At 49.1% G+C, this 24,680-nt stretch overlaps 1 protein-coding gene across 19 annotated transcripts in view; it reads left to right on the top strand.

Annotated features, from left to right (window-relative positions):
- The window catches only part of Fgfr1 (fibroblast growth factor receptor 1), a 54,670-nt gene that overhangs the window by 5,461 nt on the left and 24,529 nt on the right, over positions 1-24,680 (top strand). For all 19 annotated transcript variants that reach the window (XM_087900987.1, XM_087900990.1, XM_087900995.1 and 16 more), the window contains exon 2: positions 6,974-7,146. In XM_087900987.1, the coding sequence (XP_087757113.1) occupies positions 7,056-7,146 (91 nt within the window). In that variant the 5' untranslated portion in view covers positions 6,974-7,055. The remainder of the gene's footprint in view (positions 1-6,973; positions 7,147-24,680) is intronic.

The following is a 24,680-nucleotide window of genomic DNA, read 5'->3' as shown; positions in this document are numbered from 1 at the left end:
GGTGAGGAAAGTCCAACCAACTTCTAAATCTGAAACGTGCGTGGTCCCAGACAGCTTACAAAGAGGATCCCAGGCCTGGATTTGTTTCTTTTCGGTCTCACGTGCCTTTTTTCATTCCATTTAACATATGTGCCCGCATTTCCTATGTTCATGCTGAGGACTGAGGGTATTGGGAGACGCAATTAGGTACTGATCCTCCTGCTCCACGGAAGCCTGCCCTTTCTCGGTGTCCTGGTTAGGGTTTCCATTGCTCTCTGATGCGGTGAGGAAACACTGTGACCAAAAGTTAACTTGGGGAGGAAAGGGTTTATTTATTTCAGTTTACACTTCCAGGAAGTTGTCCCTCACTGAGAGAAGTCAGCACAGGAATCCAAACGGGGCAGGAACCTGCAATCAGGAATTGATGAAGCCACAGAGGAGTGCCGCTTACTGGCTTGCTCCTCGTGCATGCTCAGCCTTACAGCACACGGGAACGCCAGCACGGGGCTGGCACTGCCCACAGTGAGCTGGGCCCTCCATCAGTTATCAATCAAGAAAATACAGCACAGGCTTGCCTACAGGCCACTCTGGTGGACATTTTCTCAGTTGAGGGTCCCTGTTCTAGCTTGTGTCAAGTTGATCTAAAACTAGCCGGCACAGTTGGGGAGAGCAGAGGGTGGGGAACACGAGTCCAGTAAGGTGATGTAAACACCATGGGGAAAGCGCTGGTAGTTTATTGGGAAATCAGGGCTGAGGAGCTGGGCAGTGTGCAGAAGCAGAACTTTGTGAGATGGGGTTCACGGATTAGGTCATTCCTGGCCTTATCATGGAAGAGGGACACACAGAGCTGCAATGGGAGCCTCCTTAAGTTTTGGGGTGATAGTGTCCTCATTTGAAAGCATGTGAGAAGAAACAGCCAAAACCCACTTTAAACTTATTTGGGTTTTAAGAATACATTATATTTATATTATGTTTTAGTCTTTCTGTTGATATTATTATTGATAATATTATTGATATTTCTAAAACACCACCCTTTGCACGTCATCAATATAAATAATTTGAGAGTGCTGGCAGTTGAACCTGGTGCTTCAAGCATGTTAAAGTACACATTGTGCCTGGCCAAAATATAAAAAAAATTGGTGAGATATTTTACATTTTTTTCCCTTCTGCTAAACGTTCACAATTTCTGTTCTCACTTCTAGCATACCCCAGTTGGCAGGAGCCATAGTTCAGTAGCACAGCAGCTGCATGTGGCCAGGAGTCACCAGATTTGCCAGCTGAGTCAAGAGTGCTAAGGGTGTGGAGATGGGGTGGGCAGAGCACCTGTGGGAAGGTGGACGTTTGAGTACCCTAGGAGAGCTGAGTACTCAAGGAGGGGTCTGGAGAGGTGGCTCCGTGGGTAAGAGCACTGACTCTCTTTCAGAAGATCCGGGCTTGGTTCCCAGCACCCCCACGTGGTGGCTCACAGTCCAATTTCAGGGGGCTCTGATGCTCTCTTCTGGCCTCTGCAGGCACACACATGGTACACAGACATACACGCATGCAGAACATACACATAAGATTAATAATTCTGAAAACGATCTTTTTTAAATGGCAAGCTCAGTGTTGTTTCTTCTGTCAGCCTAGTGCTGGAGAGAGCGCCCCCTTCACGGTGCTGCTCCCTTATCCCTTGTAACCACCTGTGATGTAGGAAGACAAATGTTCTGGTCTCTGTCAGGTCGGGGAAGCTGAAGCCCAGGGTAAATAACTGTCCCAGGATGGCAGTGTCAGAAATGAAACCGTCCATTGACTGCCTCTTCTGGAACACGGGGAGACGAAGACCTCGGGGCTAAAGAGATGGCTCAGCTGTTAAGAGCTCTTGCCGTTCTTCAGGAGAACCAGAGTTCCATTCCCAGGACCAACATCAGGTGGTTTATAACCTCCTGTTACTATAGCAACACGGGAAATGACATCCTCTCATCTGGACTCCTTGGGCGCCCATACACATGTGCACACATGCGTGCAAATAAAATCCTTAAGAGGAAGATGAGGAGGAGGAGGAAGACAACGACAAATACTTGGCCCTGAATGCATCAACTAGTTTTCTGGCAACATTTTTAGACAAAGAGATTTGCTGTTAATAGACTCTTTATACCTTTAGAATTCAAAGTGCGGGGGACAAGTGTTACAGGCCCCGACTTCCCACAAGATTCCTCGGAACTTCTGTGGTGTAAGTACTTTAACTGTATAACCACCCGGATGTAGTCAGGACACATATTTTAGCCTTCCCACAAGTATGAAAACTGAGGTCGTGTGGTCTCCTCATTGCCCTCCATTGAAGATCTCTTTGTCTAGGCAAATTGGGCTTTGAATTCTGTGAACCCCAGCTGATAGTGGAGAGACTGGTGGGAAAACTGTCACGCACACCGGCAAGGGTACAGGTCCATCTGTCAATCAGGGAAGGGAGGAGGTGACTCCTAAGGGCTAAGATGCCAGCCTCCAGGACTCCAACTAGCATCTGGGTTCACGGCTTGTGCCACTGAGTGCTCTGCAGATGTGCAGAGTGACGCTTGTACCCAGCAACCTTTTCATTCCTGGAGTTGGTACCAGGAGGCCAAGGGTCTGTAGCATCCTTTTGTTGTGCAGTTTGAGGCCGAGAGGGTAGGAGAGGGAGAGGTAGGAACTCTTGAACCTCTTTTGGAAATGAGTCAGAGAGAAGGTGCCTGAAGTCTGAAGTATCTGAAGTGCGTTCATTGTGGGGGGTGAAAGGAGATAGGTTAGATACCTAGGAGGAGGTAGGTGGGCGGACATCTCAAGGGACAGGGTGACAGGTGGAAGCTGCCGTCCGCTGCACCTAATCAATCGTTGCACAATGACACCACCTCCACCGTCCACCCTTTGTTGACACTAAAGAGTTGGTAGTCAGGGTTACTGTGGGACGCAGGTTTTTGTTGCCGAGCGGGCCTTTCTGGATAACAGGCCCATACTGATTAGCTGTATCTTTGGAATGTGAGATGTGGGTTTAGAGGCCTCTTCCGGTGAGGGTGACTTCTGCAGTTGGCCTGAGATTGTGCCTGACCCTGGGTCCTGAAGGGTCCTGAGTGATTTGTTTCTAAAGGGCTTTGCCTACCAAAGAAGTAGAAACAGGAACTTACAATTTCCAGTATTAGCTTGGATTTGTCCTTAACCCGTTGGTTTCTCTACTGTATAGGAATCCACCTGTGTCTGCATCAAATGAAGGACTAGTTTTTTTTTGTTTGTTTTTGTTTTTTTTTAACTTTCTGTGTTAGGGATGAACTCAGGGCACACCATATGCTAGGCAGTCATTCTTCCTCTGAGCTGTATCTCAGTTAGGTGTGGCCAAATTATTTGCAATCTCCCATCTTGAATTAATATCCCCCAAACCTGGGAATCAAGTCCTAGTGTTCCTAACAGCTCCATTTACTTGGGCAAAGGACTTAAGTTCTTTTTTATTTTAACCTTTTTTTCCCCAAGACAGGGTTTCCTCTGTGTAACAGCCCTGGCTGTCCTGGAATTTATTTTGTAGACCACGTTAGTCTCGAACTCACAGAGATCCACTTTCCTCTGCCTCCCGAGTGCTAGAATAAAAGGCATGCACCATCGTGGCCTGGCTTTGTACTTAAATTCCTGGACCCTCAGTTTCTGCATTTCTTAGCAGAAACTAGTACTATTCCTTAGAAGCAGAGAGGGAGGAATAAAGTAAGTATTATAGTTATAAATGCATTTTTACTTGTATAGAGTCCACAGAGTATTCAGTAAATATGCTTTTCATTTCTAATCCTTTTCCTAAATTCAGCAAAGAAAGAAAGGAAAAAAAGAGAAATATTTACTTTGCTTTTGATTTGAAATTATTATTATTATTTTTTTATTAAACCTTTGGAGGCAGTTAATAGTAGTGCATGCCTATTCTGCTGGCCAAGAATTCGGGGGTTTTGCCAGCCAGGACTGACTCACTGGAGAGGGGCCCTGCCGGGTTCAGGAGGAGGCAGGGCTGAACCAACACTTTAGGGCATGTTCCGGAGGCCGACTTCCTGGACAGTATAGACGGTCTCCTGCAGCACCAGAGGACAGAGATGGCTGCCCCACACGTGGTGCCCAGTCATGTGTCGCTTGGCAGATGTTCTGCCGTCAATTATCTATTCTTTAGGGCCCTAGGAAATTGTTTTAAATTCTGCCACCACAGGGCTAGTGAGATGCTCGCTGGGGAAAGCAAGCCTGTCTGCCAGCCTGAGTTCAGTCCCCACAACTCACAGAAAGGTAGACGAGAGAGCAGACTCCGTGGAGTTGCCCTCTGACTTCTGCATGTGCGCTGTGACCCACACAGTCATGCCCCCCCACACACACATGTGATGTTAGTTAGTAAATAAGAGAAAACATTTAGCCGGGCTGTGGTGGCGCACACTTTTAATCCCAGCACTCGGGAGCAGAGGCAAGCGGATCTCTGTAAGTTCAAGGCCAGCCTGGTCTACAGAGTGAGTTCTAGGATAGGCTCCAAAATTACAGAGAAACCCTGTCTCGAAAAACAAAAACCAAAACCCACCATTTTAAATATTTTTTTTAAAAAAATCCACTATAAACTCGAGAAGGGTCAAGGACTACAAGATCCATGGCCTCTGCAAGCCTTTAACTGTGCCTGACTGGGTGCGGGGCCCCGGTCTCCCACTTTCCCCTCACTCTTCCACTCAAGGCTGTCAGACCGCAGCCTTGGAGGTCGCCAGACGTCACCATCCAGCCTCAGAGGTCGCCAGATCCGCTTCACAGTGTCCAGCTCTGTCTTCTCCCTAACCAGCCGTGAAGCCTGTGCTCTCTGGGAGGGAGGCTGGTAGATCCGGAGGTGCCTGGGATGCTTAACAGAGGCACAAAGAAAGACCTGGAGGGCTGGGTGTGGATTTCTGGGGTAGAGCGCTGTGAATGGCCTCGGATTCCATCCCCGATGGGGAAAAGGAAAAAGGGGAAAAAGTCTTGTGGCATCTTCTTGCATGTGTCCAGGGAGATTTATCAGGGCTGCCATATTCCTTGTGACCTATTGGCCTCCTGTTTCTTTTTCTTTTTTCTTTCTTTTCTTATACATAGCCCTGACTGTTCTGGAACTCACTGTGTAGACCAGGCTGGCCTTGAACTCGCAGAGATCCGCCTCCTGAGTACTGGGATTGAAGGTGTGTGACGTCACCACCCCAGGTGCCTTCTGTTTCTTGACTTGTTCCCCAGCTCTTTACCTCTCTGTTCCTCCCCAGACGCATTGGTTAGTCCCAGAATGAAGCCTTGTGTTTTGGGCGTCATCAGATTCCTGTCCTTGAAATGATTGCACAATACTTAAACTGGAGGCAGGATCGGCTTTTTGTTTTGTTTTTTAAATTCGCCCCGGTCAGCAGCCATCTACAAATAGCATGCGGCAAGTGTGGCTGGGATTGAGGTGTGTGAGTGTGTGGGGTGGGGGTGGGGGTCTACACTGGTCCATCTCCTTTCTTTTTTTTTTATTTATTTTTTTAATATTTATTTATTTATTTATTTATTTATTATGTATACAATATTCCGTCTGTGTATATGTCTGCAGGCCTGAAGAGGGCATCAGACCTCATTACAGATGGTTGTGAGCCACCATGTGGTTGCTGGGAATTGAACTCAGGACCTTTGGGAGAGCAGGCAACGCTCTTAACCACTGAGCTATCTCTCCAGCCCCCGGTCCATCTCCTTTCACACTGGGGCCTTCCCAGGGGCCTAGACACCTTTGGGATCCTGAGCTGGAACTGAAGCCTGGGCCTGGGTGGTTCTGAACTGCAGCTGCACCCTCGGCCTTGGTTGGGTCTTAGCCGTTGGATGGCACAGCTGGCAACCTTTGGCCATGTAGCCACAGATCCAGTTCCCAAGCTTGCGGTGGGCAGTGAAAGCAAGCCTGCCTACCTTGTGGCTGGGACTCTTTGGCATCTTCTGCTTAACCTCAGGCTTCAGAAGGGCCTTTATCGCCTCAGCACGCGCTCGCCTTGCCTTGGTATTGTTTGCCTGCATCTGAAGGGATTCGTATCTTTGTGACTGGGGTTTCTTTGGGGGCGGGTGTCAAGACAGGGCTTCTCTGTGTGTCCCTGGCTGTCTTGGACTTTCGAGGTAGACGGGCCTTGAACTCAGAGATCTGCCCGCCTCGGTCTCAAGTGCTAGGAATGCCCCCCCCACATCCAGCTTTGTTTATGAGTGGGGTTTCTTGATGCTGTTCCCGTGCCAACTGGGGTACTGCTTGCGTGTGGCACGGTTCTTGGACTTGGCCGTGTCTACAACAGCCCACACGGCTAATAATATGCTTGGGACTGAAACTGCAATGTGTTTTTCAAGCCCTTGCTCCCAGTATGGTTCTTGGGGGACTTTCATGACCTCTTTTACTTCTTATGAGTGAGTGAGGTTTTTTTTTTTTTCATCTTGAAGGACTTCCTGACAACAGTCCCAGCCATGTTGGCCATTTAGTCTGTACTTAAAACGTAGCTGCAGAAATGAAGGGTAGAACCCAGCTTCCCATCACTGTGACAGAATGTCTGAGGTCATCAAGATAAGATGAGAAAAGGTTTTGTGGGTGTCAGTCTGTGGGTGGCCTCTACTTTTGAGCACACCTCATGGCGGAATGAAGATGGCGTCTTTGGAGCATGCGCGGGACTATCCATTCACGCATGGCCAGGAACAGAAAGGATGAGGAAGGGTGGGAGAGTAGGTTTCTGTAATCCTCTTCAAGGGTGTACCCCCAACTGGTTTAAAACCTCCCATGAGGAGGGTCCATCTCTTAAAGGGCTCCTCACCTCCCAAAGTGCCCCATTAGGTGACAAGCCATATTATGAAGCCTTTTACCTCTGTTTCGGTGTTGGGATAGGCTCAATTTTTGCACCTTCAAAAGCACTCAGTTATTTCAAGCATCCTTCTGGACAGGTTGACCCCATTGTAGACACAATGCCGTTTCTTCTTTTCCTTGCCCCCTGCCCCCAGCTTCTATGATAGATATTGTTTCTTTCCCCAGAGGCAGCTCGAGGAGGCAGATCGAGCTCAAGTATCCATGGAGGCCTGGAGGCTTGTCACCAACCTCTAAGCGCAGAACTGGGATGTGGAGCTGGAGGTGCCTCCTCTTCTGGGCTGTGCTGGTCACAGCCACACTCTGCACGGCCAGGCCAGCCCCGACCTTGCCCGAACAAGGTAAGACAGCAGGCTGAGGGTCAGCCAGACCCCTGAACTGAGGAGCCAGCGTGTGTGGGGAGAGGGGCTGCTGGGAAGGCTTCCTGGGAGGAGCAAAGGGCTCCTTTCCAGTTAGTGATATCCACTGGCTGGAGGTGAGGTACTTGGGATGAGTTTTTGCTTTTTTTCTGGAGAAACAATGTGATTGGGTGTTTAAGTCAGGCGACCACAAAAAAGGGGTGGGTGTGACTTAGGAAAGAATGCCATGAATACAAATTTAGAGGAGACATTCAAGAACAAGAAGAACTTGATAGTTGGCCTCTGGCCTCCAGAAAGCTGATCCAGAGACGTGTCTTCTATAGGATGAGCAGTCACAAACACATGCCCTTTTGGACTTTGCCTTCCAGTTCTCATTTGGGAGTTTGATGGACAGTTTGCTTTGGAGGTGGCCTGTTTGAGGGACTTGGGGGAGACTGAGAACCTGGAGGCATGATGGGGTACAGGAGCATTATAAGGCCCTCTGACATTGTGGTGTGTTGTTAATAAGTCCCCAGAGGTTGTTCCTGCTCCTAAGATAGCTGATGGCTTCTGAGGGACTCGGAGGATAAGTGTTTGGGTTAGCCCTGCTGTCAAAAGGCAGTGTGGCTTGAGAGTTCGTGGCTGGCTGCAGAGAAGGCGGGCGTGTAGCAGGTTAAAGGCTCGGGCATGCACGTGACAGTGGTGGCTGTGTTTACAGGACTGTCGTTCTAAGTTGTCAGGGACCTGTTTGATGACCAGTGGGTGAACCTATGTGTGCAGACGGCAGTGAGGGGGGGTAGGGAAGAGGGAGACTTCCTAGTTGGTGCAGGGGCGGAAATGAGAATGTTCTGTGTCGCAGTCAGTAGCAGAACCAAAGCCATCCTAATGAGCTGAGACTTGCCGGACACTCAAGGCAAGAGAGCACCTCACAACCTCTAGGGAGATTGTCATCAGGCAGTGGAGAGGCAATGAATATAAAGTGCACTATATTTATCTATTGAAGATTTTATTCATTTTTATTTTATGTACTTGAGTGTTTTGCCTGCACGTGTGTGTGTGTGCTGCATGTGTCCTTGGTGCCCGCAGAGACCAGAAGAGGATTCGTGGGTCTTAGGAACCGGAGTAAAGAATGATTGTGAGGCCACCATGTGGGTGCTGGGAAACCACTTCCCTCTACAAGAACAGCAAGGGCTCGTACCTGCTGAGCCGTCTCTGCAGCCCCTGATGGACCCCCAGTTAAGCTACACAGTGGAGCCTTAAGAGAATGTGGGACTGTCATGCACAAAACTGAAGTCCAGATAGAAAGTTGGGGTCCTTCCGCCCAGTGTGACACATGCCTTTAATCCCAGTACTTGGAGACAGATCTCTGTGAGTCTGAGGCCAATTTGGCTGGTAGAGCCAGTCGGTGCTACTTGGATTCTGTCTCAAAAGAAAGGAGAAAATAGGGGTCTTTTATCTTTTTGTTTTTGACATAGGATCTTGCTGTGTAACCCTGACTGGTCTTGTGACCCTCCTGCCACTGCCTTCTGTGTGCTGGGGTTACAGGTGTTTACCCTGTGATCTTACCTTAGGGTACCAAGATGCAGGTCTCCAACGGGGTTAATAAAGGTCATTCAAGGTGGAGCGGAAGGAGCGAGCCATGAGGTCAGGAGGCTTAAGAAGTACAGACAGCGAGCGAGCTGTATTGCTCACTGAGTAAATAGCTGTGGAAAGTAACACCTGGACGAACTGGATTCAGCCGGCATTTGGAAGGCCTACATCTTGCTAAAGAACTTAGTATATTTAAGTGGGTTCTTTCTGAGAAATTGGAAGTTTACGGATGTGGTCCAGTTTTCAGAAAACTGGCTTGCATTGTGTGACAAGTTATTAAAATCGAGGCAACAATAATAAAGGATTAAATGTCTGTCATAATTCAGGCAAAACACTTCCATGTCAAGTGTGAGGAGCTATTATTGCATCTGCCACTGTTGTCACGAAGACAAGATAGAAGGTGGTGTTGAATGTCAGTCAGAGGGAATGAGACTGGGAACCAGAGATAGTAATGGCATTCTAGAAATAGAAGCCATGGGCTTAAGTGGTTGGATGCCAGCTCCTCTTCCTCCCCCTCCTTCCCTTCTCTCTGTTCTTCTCCTTTTCATATTCCTTTTCAGCCTCTACTTCTTTCTCCCCCTTTTTCTAATAAACTCTTTGCAGCCCAAGAAAGGAAAGCAGGTAGTTCAGATCTTGTCTCAGGCACTTGCAGGCAGGCAGGCAGGCAGGCAGTTAGTTTTCTGGAAGGCCCTCACATAAGGACTTTTGTCTACCCAACATAGGAAAGGAAGCAGAGGCAATGCCATAACGGAGGTTGAAGCTAGGGGACAGAAGATCGTTGTTTGCCTGGTCGGTTTTTGTTTTTTTTCTTTTTTTATATTTGTTTATTTTATATATATATCTGCATGACAGAAGAGGGCACCAGATCTCACAACAGATGTTCGTGAGCCACCATGTGGTTGCTGGAAATTGAACTCAAGACCTGACCTCTGGAACAGCAGTCAGTGCTCTTAACTACTGATCCATCTCTCCGGCCTGCTTTTTGTATTTTTTTTCTAAGATGGGGTTTCTCTATGTTGCCCTGGCTGTTCTGGAACTCACTCTGCGTAGACCAGGCCGGCCTCAAGAGATTTCACCTGCCTCCTGGGATTAAAGGCGTGCACCAGTACCACCTGACACAGAAATGGTTCTCAGACTAGAAGGAGTAGGAAAGGTGGGGGAGGGCTACCAGGCTGTACCATAGTCAAGGCTGAAGTCAGTCAATTGAAATATAGTTTATGTAGTATACAGTGTGCCAGTTTTAGACAGGTAGCTAGCTCTGTGTTTCGGTAAGTGCTAAGGGGTCAGTTTGTCATTCCAAAAGCTCTTCCCTTGCTCCTTGCAGATGCGGACCTGCTTCCTATCATCACACGTTAGTTTTGTTTGTTCTGGGATTTCGTGTAATGAATGAAACTTTATGGCGACTGTGAAGCTATCCACCTGCGATGCCAACAGGGGTCATTGTATTCTTTCGATTCTTTTCTTATTTTCTTGGTGACAGTCTCACTGTATAGCTACGGTGCCCTGGAACTTTCTACATAGAGCAGGCTGGACAGGAACTCACAGAGATCCACCTGCCCCAGCCTCCAAATGCTGGGATTAAAGGCTTATGCTACCACACCCCGCTCCTGGGGGGCGTGGGGAGGGGCTTTTTGAGAGAACATGGGAGCCGCCGTAACTGTGATTTCATAGGAATGATCTCTCTGTGTGCTGTGTAAACTCTTGGAACCTCAGAGACCTGCAGCATATGTAGACTTGGCACGCTGATTATTAAGTAATGCTGCTATTGTCTTCAAAAACAATTGCAGTCCATGTGAAAAAAGATTGGTTCAGAAGTTGAAAACAAACCATCCCAAACCTTGCTCACACTGAGAGCTTTGGAAAGGCTTGGGGGGTGGGTCCACGGCGGGGTGGGGGTGCAGGCGGGAGGAGATGGCAGCCCCTCCCTTGACCGAATGCAATCCTGGCAGTCTCTGCAAACGCCCCTGGGGGACCTGGGAGGCCTGCAGTTTCTGGCTGTCCTTACAAAGTTGATTTAATAAGGCTTCCAGGAAAGCCAGTCCCCCCTCTCCCTCTCCTTCCTTCTCCTGTTTGCCATATTACCGAGTCTAAGTTTGTTTCAGACCGGGCCTTGAGGTCTATGGTTAAAATAAAACTGGGGGACTGGCCCAGGGGCAGGAGACCCCTCTTTCAAAAGATAAGAACCAGTTTAGGAGACCTGAACTTGAGGAAGGCTGTTTCCATGTATTTTTCTCGGAGAACAGGACTTGAGGAACCAGTAAGTGGCCACGTCCAAAATTTTGCAAGGCCACTTGTGGTGGTTGGGAGTGGCGGCCTTTCCTTCCCTTTTTCCTGGGCACCCTAGATGGAGCAGAGACTGTGAAACTTCTCGTCTTGAAACACTGTCCTGCCTCCACAGAAACCTGCAACTCATAAGCGCTTTAATGGCTGAGGTTTTTCAGCTCCTCCCACCCACTCAGATTTGAGGGAGTCTGGTGGTTGGTGGAAAGGAGGAGAGGTTACGTTTTAATGGAAAATCTTCACGTCTCTGTTGCTGGCTGCAGGCCGCCTGTGTACCACAAAGCGGGGCTTTGTCCTTGTTCTGCAGAAACCTGGGCCTATGGGGAGAGGCAGAGGCTGCCCGAATCTGGCCCTGGCTCCAGTCCTAGTTCCCTGGTAGCCCTCCCACCGCCCACCCCGCCAGGGGTCTTGAGCTACCTTTGGTCCCAGAGGGTGCACATTTCAGCCGAGCTGCCTGGGAGCCGAGCGAGATACCACTAATAGCCTTGCTGGAGTCCCTCTGCTTTAGCCTGTTGGTGTGACCCGAGTGACCCAAGGGACAGTGTCACATAGCTGGCCCGGAAAGCATGTGGGGGGGATCCACACACACCCACTCCTCACCCACAGTAAACTTGCTCGGGAAGAGACCCTGTTTGTTTCTAACTCACACTGCATGGTAGAGGATCCCAGAGGGCGAGGGGAATTACATGAAGCAAAAGGTGCTGAGTGACACCACACACACACACACACACACACACACCACCCGCTCAGTCGAGGGTGGAAGGTTTAGGTCCGTGAAATCCGAGGTGTGTCCTGAGCTGTGATGTTTCCCTGGAGGGCCTACCTTGCCAGTACCCCTCTGGAAGGTACTTGCTGATGGAGGCGGGTGGGCAGCAGAAGGGCAGTGCTCGGCCTGTGAGAGAATGTGAGAGCTCTCACGTGTCCTGCTCTGCAGCAAGGCCAGGGCAGCGGAGCCGCTCAAGGCTGTGTTCTTGGCTCCGGCTTCTGCATTGCTGCGCCATTAGCCTCACTGATTTTCCACTCTGGCTTTGCCAGCCGCTCCCCAAAGTCAGGGAGGAGGAATTTCTCAGGGAAGAAAGAACAAATGGTTGTCCAGAGGACTTGCTGTGGGTGGGGGCGGGGAGGGAGCCCGGATAAAGAATCAAGCCGGGGGTTCTGTCACCTGGTGTCTGGGGCTACCTGTAGGGAGGGCAGGACTGGTGGGAGCTGGATTCTGCAGGAGCAGGCCTCTGCTGCGCTCAGTGGGTCACAGTGGGTCCTCAGGGTCTCAGCAAGTGATCAGTCCTGTCAACCAGGAGCAGGATGACTCCGGGCTGTTATGGGGTGGCCTTGGAGGAGCAAGTGCGGGGAATCATTATCCAGGAGGTGAGGGCCGGGTCAGAGAGCCTGACCAGCAGCGATGCCCTTGTTTTACAGGGCCTCATTCCTCTAGGTTATTGGAAAGTCTGGCCTCCTTCCCCTGGACAACACCTTTGCTTCCCCTCTTCCAGGGAACCTGGAAATGAGACAACTGTTTTTTCCCCTCACAGGGAGAGACCCAGCTGCTCTGCTCTCTTCCTGGCTTTTTGTTCAGCTGCCTGGGTTTTCTGCCTTTAGAAGATGGCCATACCCAGACTCCTCTCCAACTGCTTTGGGTCTGCCTCCCCTACCCTAACCCTCTTCTCTGGGTTTCCAGTAAATTACCTGAAAGTTAACTGCCCCAAGGGCCCCAGGGGCAAACTCCAAGTAATTCCCTTAGAGTCTCAACCCATGGGTCGCAACCTCCACAGGGTTTTCCTATCGAATGTTTACATTAAGATTCGTAACAGTAGTATGTAGTTCACAAAATTGCAGTTATGAAGTAGCAACAAAAACAATCTTATGGTTGAGGGTCACCACAGCATGAGGAACTGTATTAAAGGGTCACAGCATTAGGAAGGCTGAGAACCTGACTTAGGAGAAGCCCTTTTGGAGTCTGAGCTGCCTCTGACTTTCATTTTGCGGCCCACCCGTGGTGTGACTAGTGGGGAAACGTGGTCCCCTGGGCGCTCTCTGTGGCTGTGCTGCCTGCAGAGCACTGAGCTTGGGCTCCTGCCCTCCCATTACCCCCGATCTGGCCTTTAGCTAACACCAGTGCCCCTTTTCTCCTTAGCACATGGTCCCTGCCATCTTCACACTGAGCAAGGCTGCAGCGAGGGTCCTTAGCCCCCCACCCCCCACCCCGAATTGCTGTGCTGCTGTGCCTCCTGGGATGGCTTGTGTCAGAGAGGTGATTCAGGGGCAGCGACCCTCTTGGTTAGCCCGAATGCAGCTGCTTCCCAGACCCTGGACGTGTAGGTGAAGCGGGTGAGAGGGCCTGGCCGTTCAGCAAAGTGTCAAATCGCTGCGCGGGAGCCTGGGTAGACACGTCAGTGCTGAGATTTCAAATGGTTAATTAGCGAAGAAAACTGAGTACAGAGCTGACCGGGTCCTCAACATTCTCTACAGTGATTGCTGCACTCTGGCTGTGGCCGGCCCATTCCTTCCCTGATTCCCATCCATCAGTCCAGATATGTCCCTTCTTTCCCCCTTGAATGTAACGTGCAGCTCATATATGACCATTGCTTATCCAGCTCCCTTAACGTGAAATGCTCCCATGTCCCCCACTTTTTAGAATACTTAATGGTATATACTTAATCTTTTAAATATGTATTTATTTGTTATGTATACAATATTCTGTCCGTGTGTATGCCTGCAGGCCAGAAGAGGAAACCAAACCTCATTAGAGATGGTTGTGAGTCACCATGTGGTTGCTGGGAATTGAACTCAGGACCTTTGGAAGAGCAGGCAATGCTCTTAACCACTGAGCCATCTCTCCAGCCCCTTAAATTCTTATCTTAAGGTTTAGTTTGTCTTTGCACTAAGGTTTTATTTAAAAGGCCACCTCCTTCTTGAGGTTTCTTTTGTTCCCACGTCTTATTTTATTTTATGCGTATGGATTTTTACCATGTGCCTGCAGTGCCTCTGCAGGCCAGAAAAGGCTGGCATCCCCTGGAACGGAAGTTACAGGTGTTTGCGCGCCACCGGTGGTGTCAGCGCTGGGAAACTGAACCGGGGTCCTCTCTACAAAAGCAACAAGTGCTCTTACTGATGGCACATCTCTCCAGCCCCACGTCTCCACAGTATTAGTGAATCCGAGGCCCTCCTTTCTTCAGTAGCCGAACACTTACGTTATGCTGCTGCACGGTGTTTTCTGTTTTGTTTTCTCGTTTTGGTATGTCATCATCACCCCACCCTAGTGCCCAGGGCTTCATGTAATACTAGGTAAACGATCCTGTTTATTCCATGAGAACAAAGGTCTGCGTAGTTGAAAAGAACGTCTTTACTGTTTGTTAAGGGGGTGGGGGGGGGAACTCACGTAACCCAGACAGATCTTGAACTGAGTTGTGAAGGAAAGGCCGGTCCTGCTTGCACCTCCCGAGGGCTGTGAGCACAGATGTACGCCACCATCAGTCTTTAAGAACCTTGCTTTCGTTTGGTTTGGTTTTTCAAGATAGGGTTTCTCTGTGTAGCAGCCCTGGCTGTCCTGAACTCTGTAGATCAGAGGCTGACTCTGAACCCAAAGAGATCCACCTGCCTCTGCCTCCCAAGTGCCGGGATTAAAGGCGTGTGCCACTATGCCTGACTAAGAGCATTGTTTTGGTGGGGTGTGACCCACCTTGAATTCAGAAAGGCAGAGGCAGGTGTATTTCTGTGAGTTAGAGGCCAGCCTGGTCTACATAGCAAGCTCCTGGACAGCCAGGACTACATAGAGAAATCCTGCTTCAAAAAACAAAACAAACAAAAAAATTGAAATAAAAAAAATAAAAACAGCTGGGCTGTGATGACGTAGGCCTTTGCTCCCAGCACTCAGGAGGCAGAGTCAGGCAGATCTCTGTGAACTCAAGGCCAGACTGGTCTACAAGCAAGCTCGAGGACAGCCAGGACTGCACAGAGAAACAAAACAAAAAAAGATTTTTTGGGGGGGTGGGATGGGGAGGTGGATAGGGCTGAGGGAGAGTGCCGTGTGCACTGTGTGCGCGTATGCTTCTGCATGCATGCATAGGGGTGTAGAGGCCAGAGGTCTTCTCTGGGTGTTCCCCTCATTTTGAGACAGAGTCTTCTCCATTGAACCTGAAACTTACCACTATTCAACTAAACTGGCCAGCTAGCAAGCCCCAGGGGTCCTCCTGTCCACCTTCTCAGTATGGGGAGTTAGGGGAGGGTATCTCGATGCTACACTAGCTGTGTATATATGAATGTTGGGGATCAGGGCGGATGTGGCAAGCACTTGAATTTTAGCGTCTCCCCAGCCTTTGTTTTTTAAAATTTCGATTGCATTACTCTATGAAGACACTCCTCAGAAGTCATACCTGCAAAATTCTTTGAAAATAATATTAAATGTTGCTTTGTGGCATCTTCGCACTGTGCGTTCATCTTTACATTTGCTTCTTTATGATCCCGTTGACAGTTTTTAGCCCCATAATTGCAGGGGTGTATTGAGGTTTGGGAAGCCCAGTAACTTGCCTAAAGTTAGACATTTGGTGAAGGGGAGCATTAGGGTTCAAAGGCAGGCCTTACTACAACTTTGCTTGTATTCATTTCAGCATTGCATTTTGCTGTATCCTATCAAACTGAAATTCAGGCAAAGAAACATGAGTCCTTGGAAGTCTGACTTCACCTCTCTTTGAGATCCCCTGCCTTAATGTTGGTTTTCTTGGGACATTTCTGAGGTTATTCAGACTGACATGAAACTAGTAATCCCACTGCCTCAGCCTCCCCTAATACTGGGATAACGGATACCCCTACCAGTCCAGTGGGACAGTTCATTTTTATTCCTTCCTGTGAGGTTTTTCATCAATCACAGCTTCGTGAGGTGCCATAGTGAAAGTGGTTCCCAAGCCTACGGTCATCGGTCATCCGTAGAACAAAACTGGCCTTTTGCGTACTAATGTAGGGACTTCAGACTTGGGGAAGGCATAGTCAGTTAGCACACGAGTGTTGTTTTGTAGGTCATGCTTTCTTAAAGATTTAAAAAAATTTTATTTTATGTGCATGAGTATTTTTACCTGTGTGTATGTAAGTGTACCACATGCATGCCTGGTGCCCTTGGAGACCAGAAGTCTTTGGATCACTGAAACTGGAATTACAGACAGTTCCCATGTGATTTCTGGGAACAGAACCCGGGTCTTTTGCAAGAGTAGCAAGTACTCTTAACTGCTGAGCCATCTCTCTCCAGCTGCTAACCAGTGTAAAAACTGTGTTTGGAGAAGGGGAGGCAGAGGGCTGCATATTAAGTTTCAGACTGGCTAGGGCCATATATCAAGACCTTGTCTCAAAAAACAGTCAAGGTTGGGCATGGTGGGGCGTGCCTTTAATCCTAGCACTCAGGTGGATCTGTGAGTTAGAGGCCAGTCAGTGAGACCCTGTTTAAAAAAAAAAAAAAAAGGCGCGGGGGGGGGGGTTTATCAAATCAAAACCAGCCCTGGCATCACTAAACCCCAGCAGAGGCATGCAGAGTTCCAGGCCAACCTGGTCTACATTGTGATGTGCAGGTCAGTCAGGGCTAAATAGTGAGACCCTGTCTTTAAAAAACAAGGACCAAGGCGGTGGCCCACGCCTTTATTTCCTTCATTTCGGGAGGCAGAGGCAGGCGGATCTCTGTGAGTTCGAGGTCAGCCTGGTCTACCGAGGGAATTCCAGGACAGGCTCTAAAGTTACAAAGAAACCTTGTCTCAAACAAACAACAAACAACAAACAAACAACCAAGGACCATGGCTGGAAAGAGAGCTCAGAGATTAAATTGAAAAGTACTGGTAGCTCCTACCAACAGTAAGTAATAACTCCAGTTCCAGGGGACCTGATGCCTCTTCTCAGCTCCTAGAGCTCTGTACACATGTGGTATACATACATACATACATACATACATACTCTCAGGCACACACATATACACATAAGATTAAATAACAACAACAGTGCAAGGAGCAGTAACATGGCTCAGTGGGTAAATACACTTGTAGTTAAGCCTGTTTGCCTGAATTCAGTCCCCAAGACTCAAGCGATGGAAGTTGCGAACCTCTGACATCTACTTCTGTGTCTTGGTAGACAGGCACTTATTCCGCAGTAGTGCCCTGGGAAGAGAATACAATGTATTGCAATTTAGTAACTGTCTTTCCCACTTTTGCCACTTGGACTGTGCAATCTTTTAAAAGGAAACATGAATAGTTTTAGGGTTCTCCTCATGAATGCTTGAGTGGGTGGATCGCTTCTGCCCTCACCATGGTTCAGGCTTAGTTTTGACCAGCATTAACTTTTTTGTTATTGCTTTGTTTAGTTTGGGGTTTTTGAGACAAGGTCTCTCAATGTAATCCTAGCTTTCCTGGAACTTGCTATGTAGACCAGGCTGGCCTCAAACTCATAGAGATTCTCCTACCTCTGTCTCTGAAACGCTGGGCTTAAAAGAACGCACCACCACACCTAACAGTATTAACTTTGAATAGACTTGCAAATACAATACAGAACTCATTTGGGGAATGATATTTGAAGCCCACATCAAATAAAGACATTAAACCAGGTTATTTGAGGACATCTCACACTGCATAAGATGGCCTTTTGCTCAAAGTGGAGGGGTAAATTGCTTATCTGTAGGTTATATCTGTTAGTGCGTATTTTAGTTGACTATAGAGAGAGATATTGATATTTATTAGTTGTCTTAATATGTCCTAGGAAATGTATCATGAAGAGATTTTGTCATGCAGCGTGTTCTTATAGACTTAGATAGTATAGACCACCACACTCCGAGGTCAACAGAAAACTGGCTGGAGTTGGTTTTCTTCTACCATTTGAGTCCCGGGACTGAACTCAAGTAGTCAGGTCTGAGTTTCGGTCTGAGGATGTCTTAGAGGTGAGAACCAGTGGCTGGCCACTCTGCTTTTCTCATCTTTCAGTTTTCACCCCCTACTATCTGGTTTTGGGTTTTTATTATTAAGGCCAATTAAAATTCACGTTACATAAAAACGTTTTCTATGTAATGGGTAACGTTCTAAAGTAATGATTAAAAGTGTAGCAGAGCTGATGGTTCATCAGGAAGAAACGCTGGCTGCGGAAGTCTGGGGATTCGCTTGCTGTCTGAATTCAATCCCCAGAACTTAGGCAAAGGTGGAAAGAGAGAGCCAACTCCACAAAGTTGTCCTTTGGCTTCCACAGGCACGGGGGGCACTGTACATTATATATGTATCATACATAATGATAATAAATATTTTAAAAGCTGCTTTAGGGAAAAAATGCTTTAGTACATCAAACCTACTCTGTCATAGTTTGGCCCACACTAAGTGTGATCAGCATGCTTACCCTAGACCAAAGATTGACAAAATCATCTAACTCAAAGCCCAAGTTTAGCCATGGTGGAACTTATCTTTGTAGTTACCTGTAATCTACCTGTTTGGGTGGGTGAGGCAGGGGGATTGAAGTTTGAGGCTATTTAAGGTAGAGGATGTAACTTAGTGGCTGGGTTGCTTACCTTACATGAGGGTCCTGGATTCAGTTTCCAGTACCTCTTCTCTCAAGCCTGTTTTATGAGAAATCATTGTTTGCCCTGGTAATCCTGGGCTGCTTGGGAGCCATAGCTAATGCCCAGTGTGGCAAGAAAGACTGTATGGCATCTGAGTAGTCTACACGTGTTTTTGTTTTCCTATCATATTATAGTTGAAAAGGTCTTGTTGTTGTTCTTTTGATTTCTGTTTGTTTGTTTTTGAGACAGGGTCTCACTATGTAGCCGAGGCTATCTTGGAACTCACCATGTAGACCAGGCTGGCCTCAAGCTCACAGAGATCCACCTCCCTCTGCCTCTGGTTCCTAAGTGCTGGGGTTAAAGGCAACTGCCATCATGTCTGCCTTTTCTAATCAACATTTTTAATCTTAAAAACAAACTGCTGGCCTTGCACAGTGAGTCTGTAATCTCAGAACTCAGGTGAAACATAGACTAGAAGGGGGTCTAGCGCTGGAGGTTAGCCTTCAGATTCCACGAGGAGACTGAGTTGTAGCAGGAGATAGCCCACCCAGAATCACAGTCTAAGGTAGTAGGGTCTTTTTGCTCAGGCCGTCTCTACTGTGCTGAGCCACTGGGTCCTGGACTATGTGAATCTTAGATGCCCCCCTCTTTCCAGATGACGTAGAATTGTTTTCCTGGGGGAAGGAATCTAGACCCTAAGAGTCCCATGGCTCTGGGTTTCCATGTAGAAAAGTATGGAGACCCTGCTCAATGGAGAGGCCCCTCCCAGTTAGAGCTCACCTCCCCCCACACACACCATTCTCTACTAAGTACTGAAGTAGGAGACTGCTTGTCTTTGATGCTGTGTGTGCAAGAAATCGAGGCTGAAGGAGGAATGTTTTGTGGACAGGTGGACTATAAATGAAGCTCCACTCTCCATTCTGGCCATTTGTGACTTCCAAGTCTTTAGGGTCTTAGGACCGTTTCATTTTTGTTTTTGTTGTTAGACCCAAATATATGTAACCTTAAGCTTGCCACTTTAATCATTGTATTTTTGTTGTTGTTGTTGTTGTTTGTTTGTTTTTTACACAGGGTCTCTGTAGGCGCCCCTCGTTGCTGTTCTGGAACTTTCTGTGTAGCCCAGGTTGACCCTTGAGCTTTTGTCAGTGCTGCTGTTTCGGTGTCATAAATGCTTGCAGGGCATCAGCCACCACATCCACGGCTCAGCAGCTTCTAGAACTTTCACCTTCCGTATTTGACACTCTGCTTATTCACCAATTAGCCAGCTTTCTACATATTATTTCATTTTAAGAAATGGTATAGTGTTTATAAGCATTCTTACCGTTATTATTTTTTTAAGGCGGGCAGGCTGTTGTGCAGTCTGTCTGGCCTGCAGATTGCTGTACAGACTCAGTTATCTGCCTGCCTCTGCCTCTGGGCGCACACCCATGCACGAGGCTGGGATTTAAGGTGTGTGTGCCACCAGTGGCCACCCCGCCCCCCTTTTTTGGTATGTATAAGTGAATGTGAAAGTGGGGCTTGAACTGGAGCCTCAAGAATGCCAAGGAAGTGCCCAGCTGTGGGCATTTCTCTGTGGGAAAAATGACATGCCGTTCCGTGAGAAGGCTCTTTCCCCACCCTGGGGTGGGTGGTCGACAGCAGGGACTCTCTGACCCCAACACCCCCAGCCTCATTGGCACAGTGCAGATGGACAGAGGCAACGGGGACAGCATATAGCAAACTGGTCACTCCAGCGCCATCTGTGGGGGCCTGGGGGGGGGGCAGAAGGCACATTCCGAAACAGCTGACTCTCCCGCCGAATGGATCAGCAAGTTTTGGGGGACTGCAACTTTCCTGCCCAGCTGCTGGGCTTTTCCTTCTCCAAACTGGCGCTTCCGAGCCTGGGGGGAGGGGCGGCCCCTAGGAGGCTCGGGGCGCTTGGGGGCAGGGCAGTGCATTCCTTTCTTTAAGGAACCTGACCAGACTTTAAGGTCAGGGCCCAGGGAAGAGCGGGACTGCTGAGTTACCTCTACCCCGTGGAGTTCTCTTGCTCCCTTTCCCTCCCCCACGCTTAATGATCTTTCCATTACAGAACCCAGACCAGGAAGTGCATGACAGGTCGCAGCTGCAGACACAGGGCTGGGAGGCCTGGGCTCCCTGCCAGTAGTGGGAGGGTCCAAGCAACCTCCCTAGCAACAGGACCACCACCCTGTAACACACCCCCACCCCCACTCCACCCCGGCCAACAACTTGGCAGAGAGGTCCTTAGGCGCTCTGCCGGTTGGTGACCAATTGTCGTTTTGATGGGTACTTAGGAAGTGACTTCCGGTGAAGGAGAACCTGGCTGGGTTCACCTGCTTACCACCCCCACGACGGTTCACAGCCTCCATCTATTTTAACCCCAAACCTAGCATGACCCCGGAAGCTTCCTAATGGGTGTGTTCGAATGTGCACGTGTGTGTTGAGGGAGGGTGTTGATAGGCCGTCTCAATGCTTCCAGAAACTCTTTTCCTTTCTGATTTTGTCAGGATTTAGGCCATGCACGTTGGTGCATGTATGTGTATGTGGAGTGGAGGAGGATAGCGCCCCGGAAGCGTGGGTTTTGCAAGCACCCAGGCCCAGGTTTGTGATCTGGAGCCACTTAGGGTTTTTAACTCTTCGCCGGGGACGGCTCTTCCCATTTAGAATTGCTCAGGAAATGTTCATGGGCCCTCCACGGCCCTAGGAGGCAGTTGTCACGCCGGAGTTTGTCTCCGCTGCCAGCTGTGCTGTTGGCTCTCCTCCCTGAATCTGCCATGGCTGCATTCTTCTGGTGCCAACTGAGACACGGTGACTCAAACTTCTGGGAGCCCTGAGCATAGCCCGCCCTTCCTTGAGCTGCAGGGCAATCCCCACCTCCTCTCTTAGGTTCTTTCTGGCCAGTGAGCTAGGGAGAGAGAGAGGAGCAAAATGTATTGAGGAACCAGCTGGGGGAAAGGGTACAGGAAGATTTCTTTCCCCCCTGCTTGGTTCAGGGTTTTATCAGCAGAGCCAGAAGTTTCTCTGGGAGAAGAGGAAAGACTTGATTCCTTTGTTAATCTCTTAATTGCAATCCTTCCAGCTGGTCCGGGCTGCAGTGGGAATGGGGGCCACCAGAGCCTGGGTACCATATTGCCAGTGGGGAAAAAGTACAGGCATGCATGTTACTGCCAGGTAGAGTTGGCGCCCCGATTGAACACAGTTGTGATGCCCGCCTTTGTCTTGTTTTAAGGTTGAAACCAAACTCTTGACCTGGGACTCCCATGTAAGGTTCTTCCTGTTACCTCCTCCTGCCCAGCTCCTGGGGAGCTGATTTTGGGGGGTTATGTGTTGGAGGCAGAGACCCTATCTGTGGCTTTGGCCATCATGGGCAGCTCTGCACGAAATTACAGTGATGAGGTGGGACACACAAAAGGCTGAAATCTTTTCTTAATAAAAACAAAACAAAACTTCAGCCCCAAGCCCCTGGGCTCCTGAATGGCGGTGGCTTCCTGTCAGGATTAGCTCGGCTGCCTGGGCATGTGTGTGCTGCCTTTCTCCTCAGGAAATACCTTTAGTAAGCCCTGGTGGAGTCCCCATGGCAACGAGAGCGGGGACCTGCTGACAGAGGCCATTCAGCCCTCCTTGTTCCTCGGCCCCTTTGTTGTCGGCTTTATTGCAGCCCCTATGGCAAGCCCCGCGGTTTGCGCCATTTTTGTCAGCCGAAAGTGGAGTTTTACATTTTAACGGGCTGTTCTGGCAGCGGCCCTATTTGCATGCAAAATGTTCCTCCTTGCTCCTTTCCCTTTTCTATTAAAAACACAGAAACAAAACAAAACAGAACCTGTCCAAACCCACAGGTCAGGGCCCTGGATGCTGCTGACAGGGAGACAGGCCCTGGTAATTGATTGGCGTTCCTCTTCCCCCCCCCCACCCAGCCGCACACCTATGCTCCCCCATTTTTGCAGCGTCCCTTCATCGATGGGATTTTAGGAATCATAGATCTCTCATGGCTCCTTCTCTAAGCCTGGTCCCTCATAGTTCTCACCTGGGATTTCACTTCGACTACTTGGTCTGTCTTGGTCTCACTAAAGTAAGTTTTCGGTTCTATTTCAAAGTCAAAATAATGTAATAAAAAACCTCTACCAAGGGCCCCTGGAGTCCTGCAGTGCTGTTCTTGGTTCCTTTTAAGTTGCTTTCAAAGCCACCCCGAATTCCTCCCACATCCACAATTGCTCCCTCATTTATCTCTGGGAGCTTGTGCCAAGACCGTAAACATTGCTAGACCACCATCCCCCGTGTTACCAGGTGAACGCCGCTAGACCACCATCCCCCGTGTGTTACCCAGGTGAACGCTGCTAGACCACCATCTCCCGCGTGTTACCCAGGCTGGCCTCGAACTCACTGCCTCCCGAGTGCTGGGATTAAAGGCATGCGACACCACCACCTGGCTATCCCTTCATTTTCTTCCTTCCTTTCTTCCTTCCTTCCTTCCTTCCTTCCTTCCTTCCTTCCTTCCTTCCTTCCTTCCTCTTTCTAAGATATTTACTTACCTTTATTCTATATGCATTGACGTTTTGCCTGCGTGCATGTCTGTGTGATGGTGTTGGAGCTCCAGGAACTGGAATTATAGAGTTGTGAGCTGCCATGTAGGTTCTGCGAATTGAACCTGGGTCCTCTGGAAGAACAGCCAGTGCTCTTAACCACTGAGACATCTCTTCAGCCCTCCCTTCATTTTCTTAACCCCAAAGTCCCAACCAAAGCAATTAACAGGGACGACCCTGGGATATCTTGCAAAGGACCGGTGTCTGGATTTTGTGGAGGGAGTTCTGTGGTGCCTGAGATGTCATTACCATTCCTGACCTTTGAGAGGGGATGCGGCACTGTGTAGATCATTCTAACAATCAGGCAACAGGACTGATATACAAATGAAGCCACGAACACTCTCAAGTTCATGGCGGGGGTATATTTAAAAACAAAATGAAGGTCAGGCTGAGGAAGGAGCATCTTACTTTGGACCGCGTCATGTCTCATGGGGAGGGTGTACAGGGCAGGGCTGGGGAGACCATCTTTAAAATGAACAAATAAGAAAGGGGCTGCACACACCTTTAATCCCAGCACTGAGGAGGCAGAGGCAGGTGGATGTCTGTGTGGGTGAGTTTCAGGCCAGCCAGGGATATGTAGTGAGATTCTTTCTCAGAGACCACACCGCAGCTGGTGATAGATTGTTTACCTAGACTGTGGGAGGTCCCGTGTTCAGTCCTGAGTGCGGCATCAAGTGGTAAGAGCCTGGAATGCCAGCCTTCCTCCTGAGTGTTCAAGGAAGGAACGAGGAGTGATTTGAAGTAACGAGGCAATTTGTTGTTGTTGTTGTTGCTGCTGCTGTTGTTAGAGAAAGACATTTAAGAGATGCAAAGTCTCTAGGAAGGCAAAAAGCTAAACAAACATAAGGTATACCGAGGAAGCGGGGAGACCAGACCACTGAGGCAGGGGAGAGGAGATAACGAGAATGACTCTGGATTTTGTTTTGTTTTTTGAGATTGGGTTTCCCTGTGTAGCCTTGGCTGTCCTGGAACCCTCTCTGTAGACCAGGCTAGCCTCGAACTCACAGAGATCTGCCTACCTGTCTCCCAAGTGCTAGGGACTGTGGCATGCGCCACCATGCCTGGCAACTCTGGATTCCTGAGGAGGAGAACCTGGGGATCTCAGCGTGTAAGAGGACAGGGGCCAGCATGTCATGTGTGTCCTGGAGCCGGGGCCTCTTTGACGGCCTCTCATCTGTGGACCTGGGCCAAGGAGAAGGCTGACTGGCACATTTGCCTAATATTCTTCTGCAGTGGCCCCGGGGGAGGAGGGTGATGGAGGGGTGAGTACCGGGATGATGCAGTGGTGACATCAGAGGTTATCAGCTCTAAACTGCCAATGGAAAGGTGAGAAGACAGGTGTCTGCTGAGCCAGGGCATACAGCATGAGAGCTGGAAGTGTCTCCCTGTGGCCAGGACATTGCTGTGTACGCCACCAGTGGGTCACCTCGCACTGTCAGGAACACACTTGCCATGATAAGTGTGGGGGAGGGGCCTGGGGCACAGTTGACCAGACATCTCGAGCCTTTTTGTTATGAGACTTTGCAAGAAGGCGCACAGCCTCCACATCTTTCAAGTGGGGAGCAGCAGCAATCGCATGA

Source organism: Myodes glareolus, chromosome 23 (genome assembly GCF_982192425.1).
Source record: "Myodes glareolus chromosome 23, mMyoGla1.1, whole genome shotgun sequence".
NCBI lineage: Eukaryota > Metazoa > Chordata > Mammalia > Rodentia > Cricetidae > Myodes > Myodes glareolus.
This window is presented reverse-complemented; position numbering and strand designations above follow the sequence as displayed.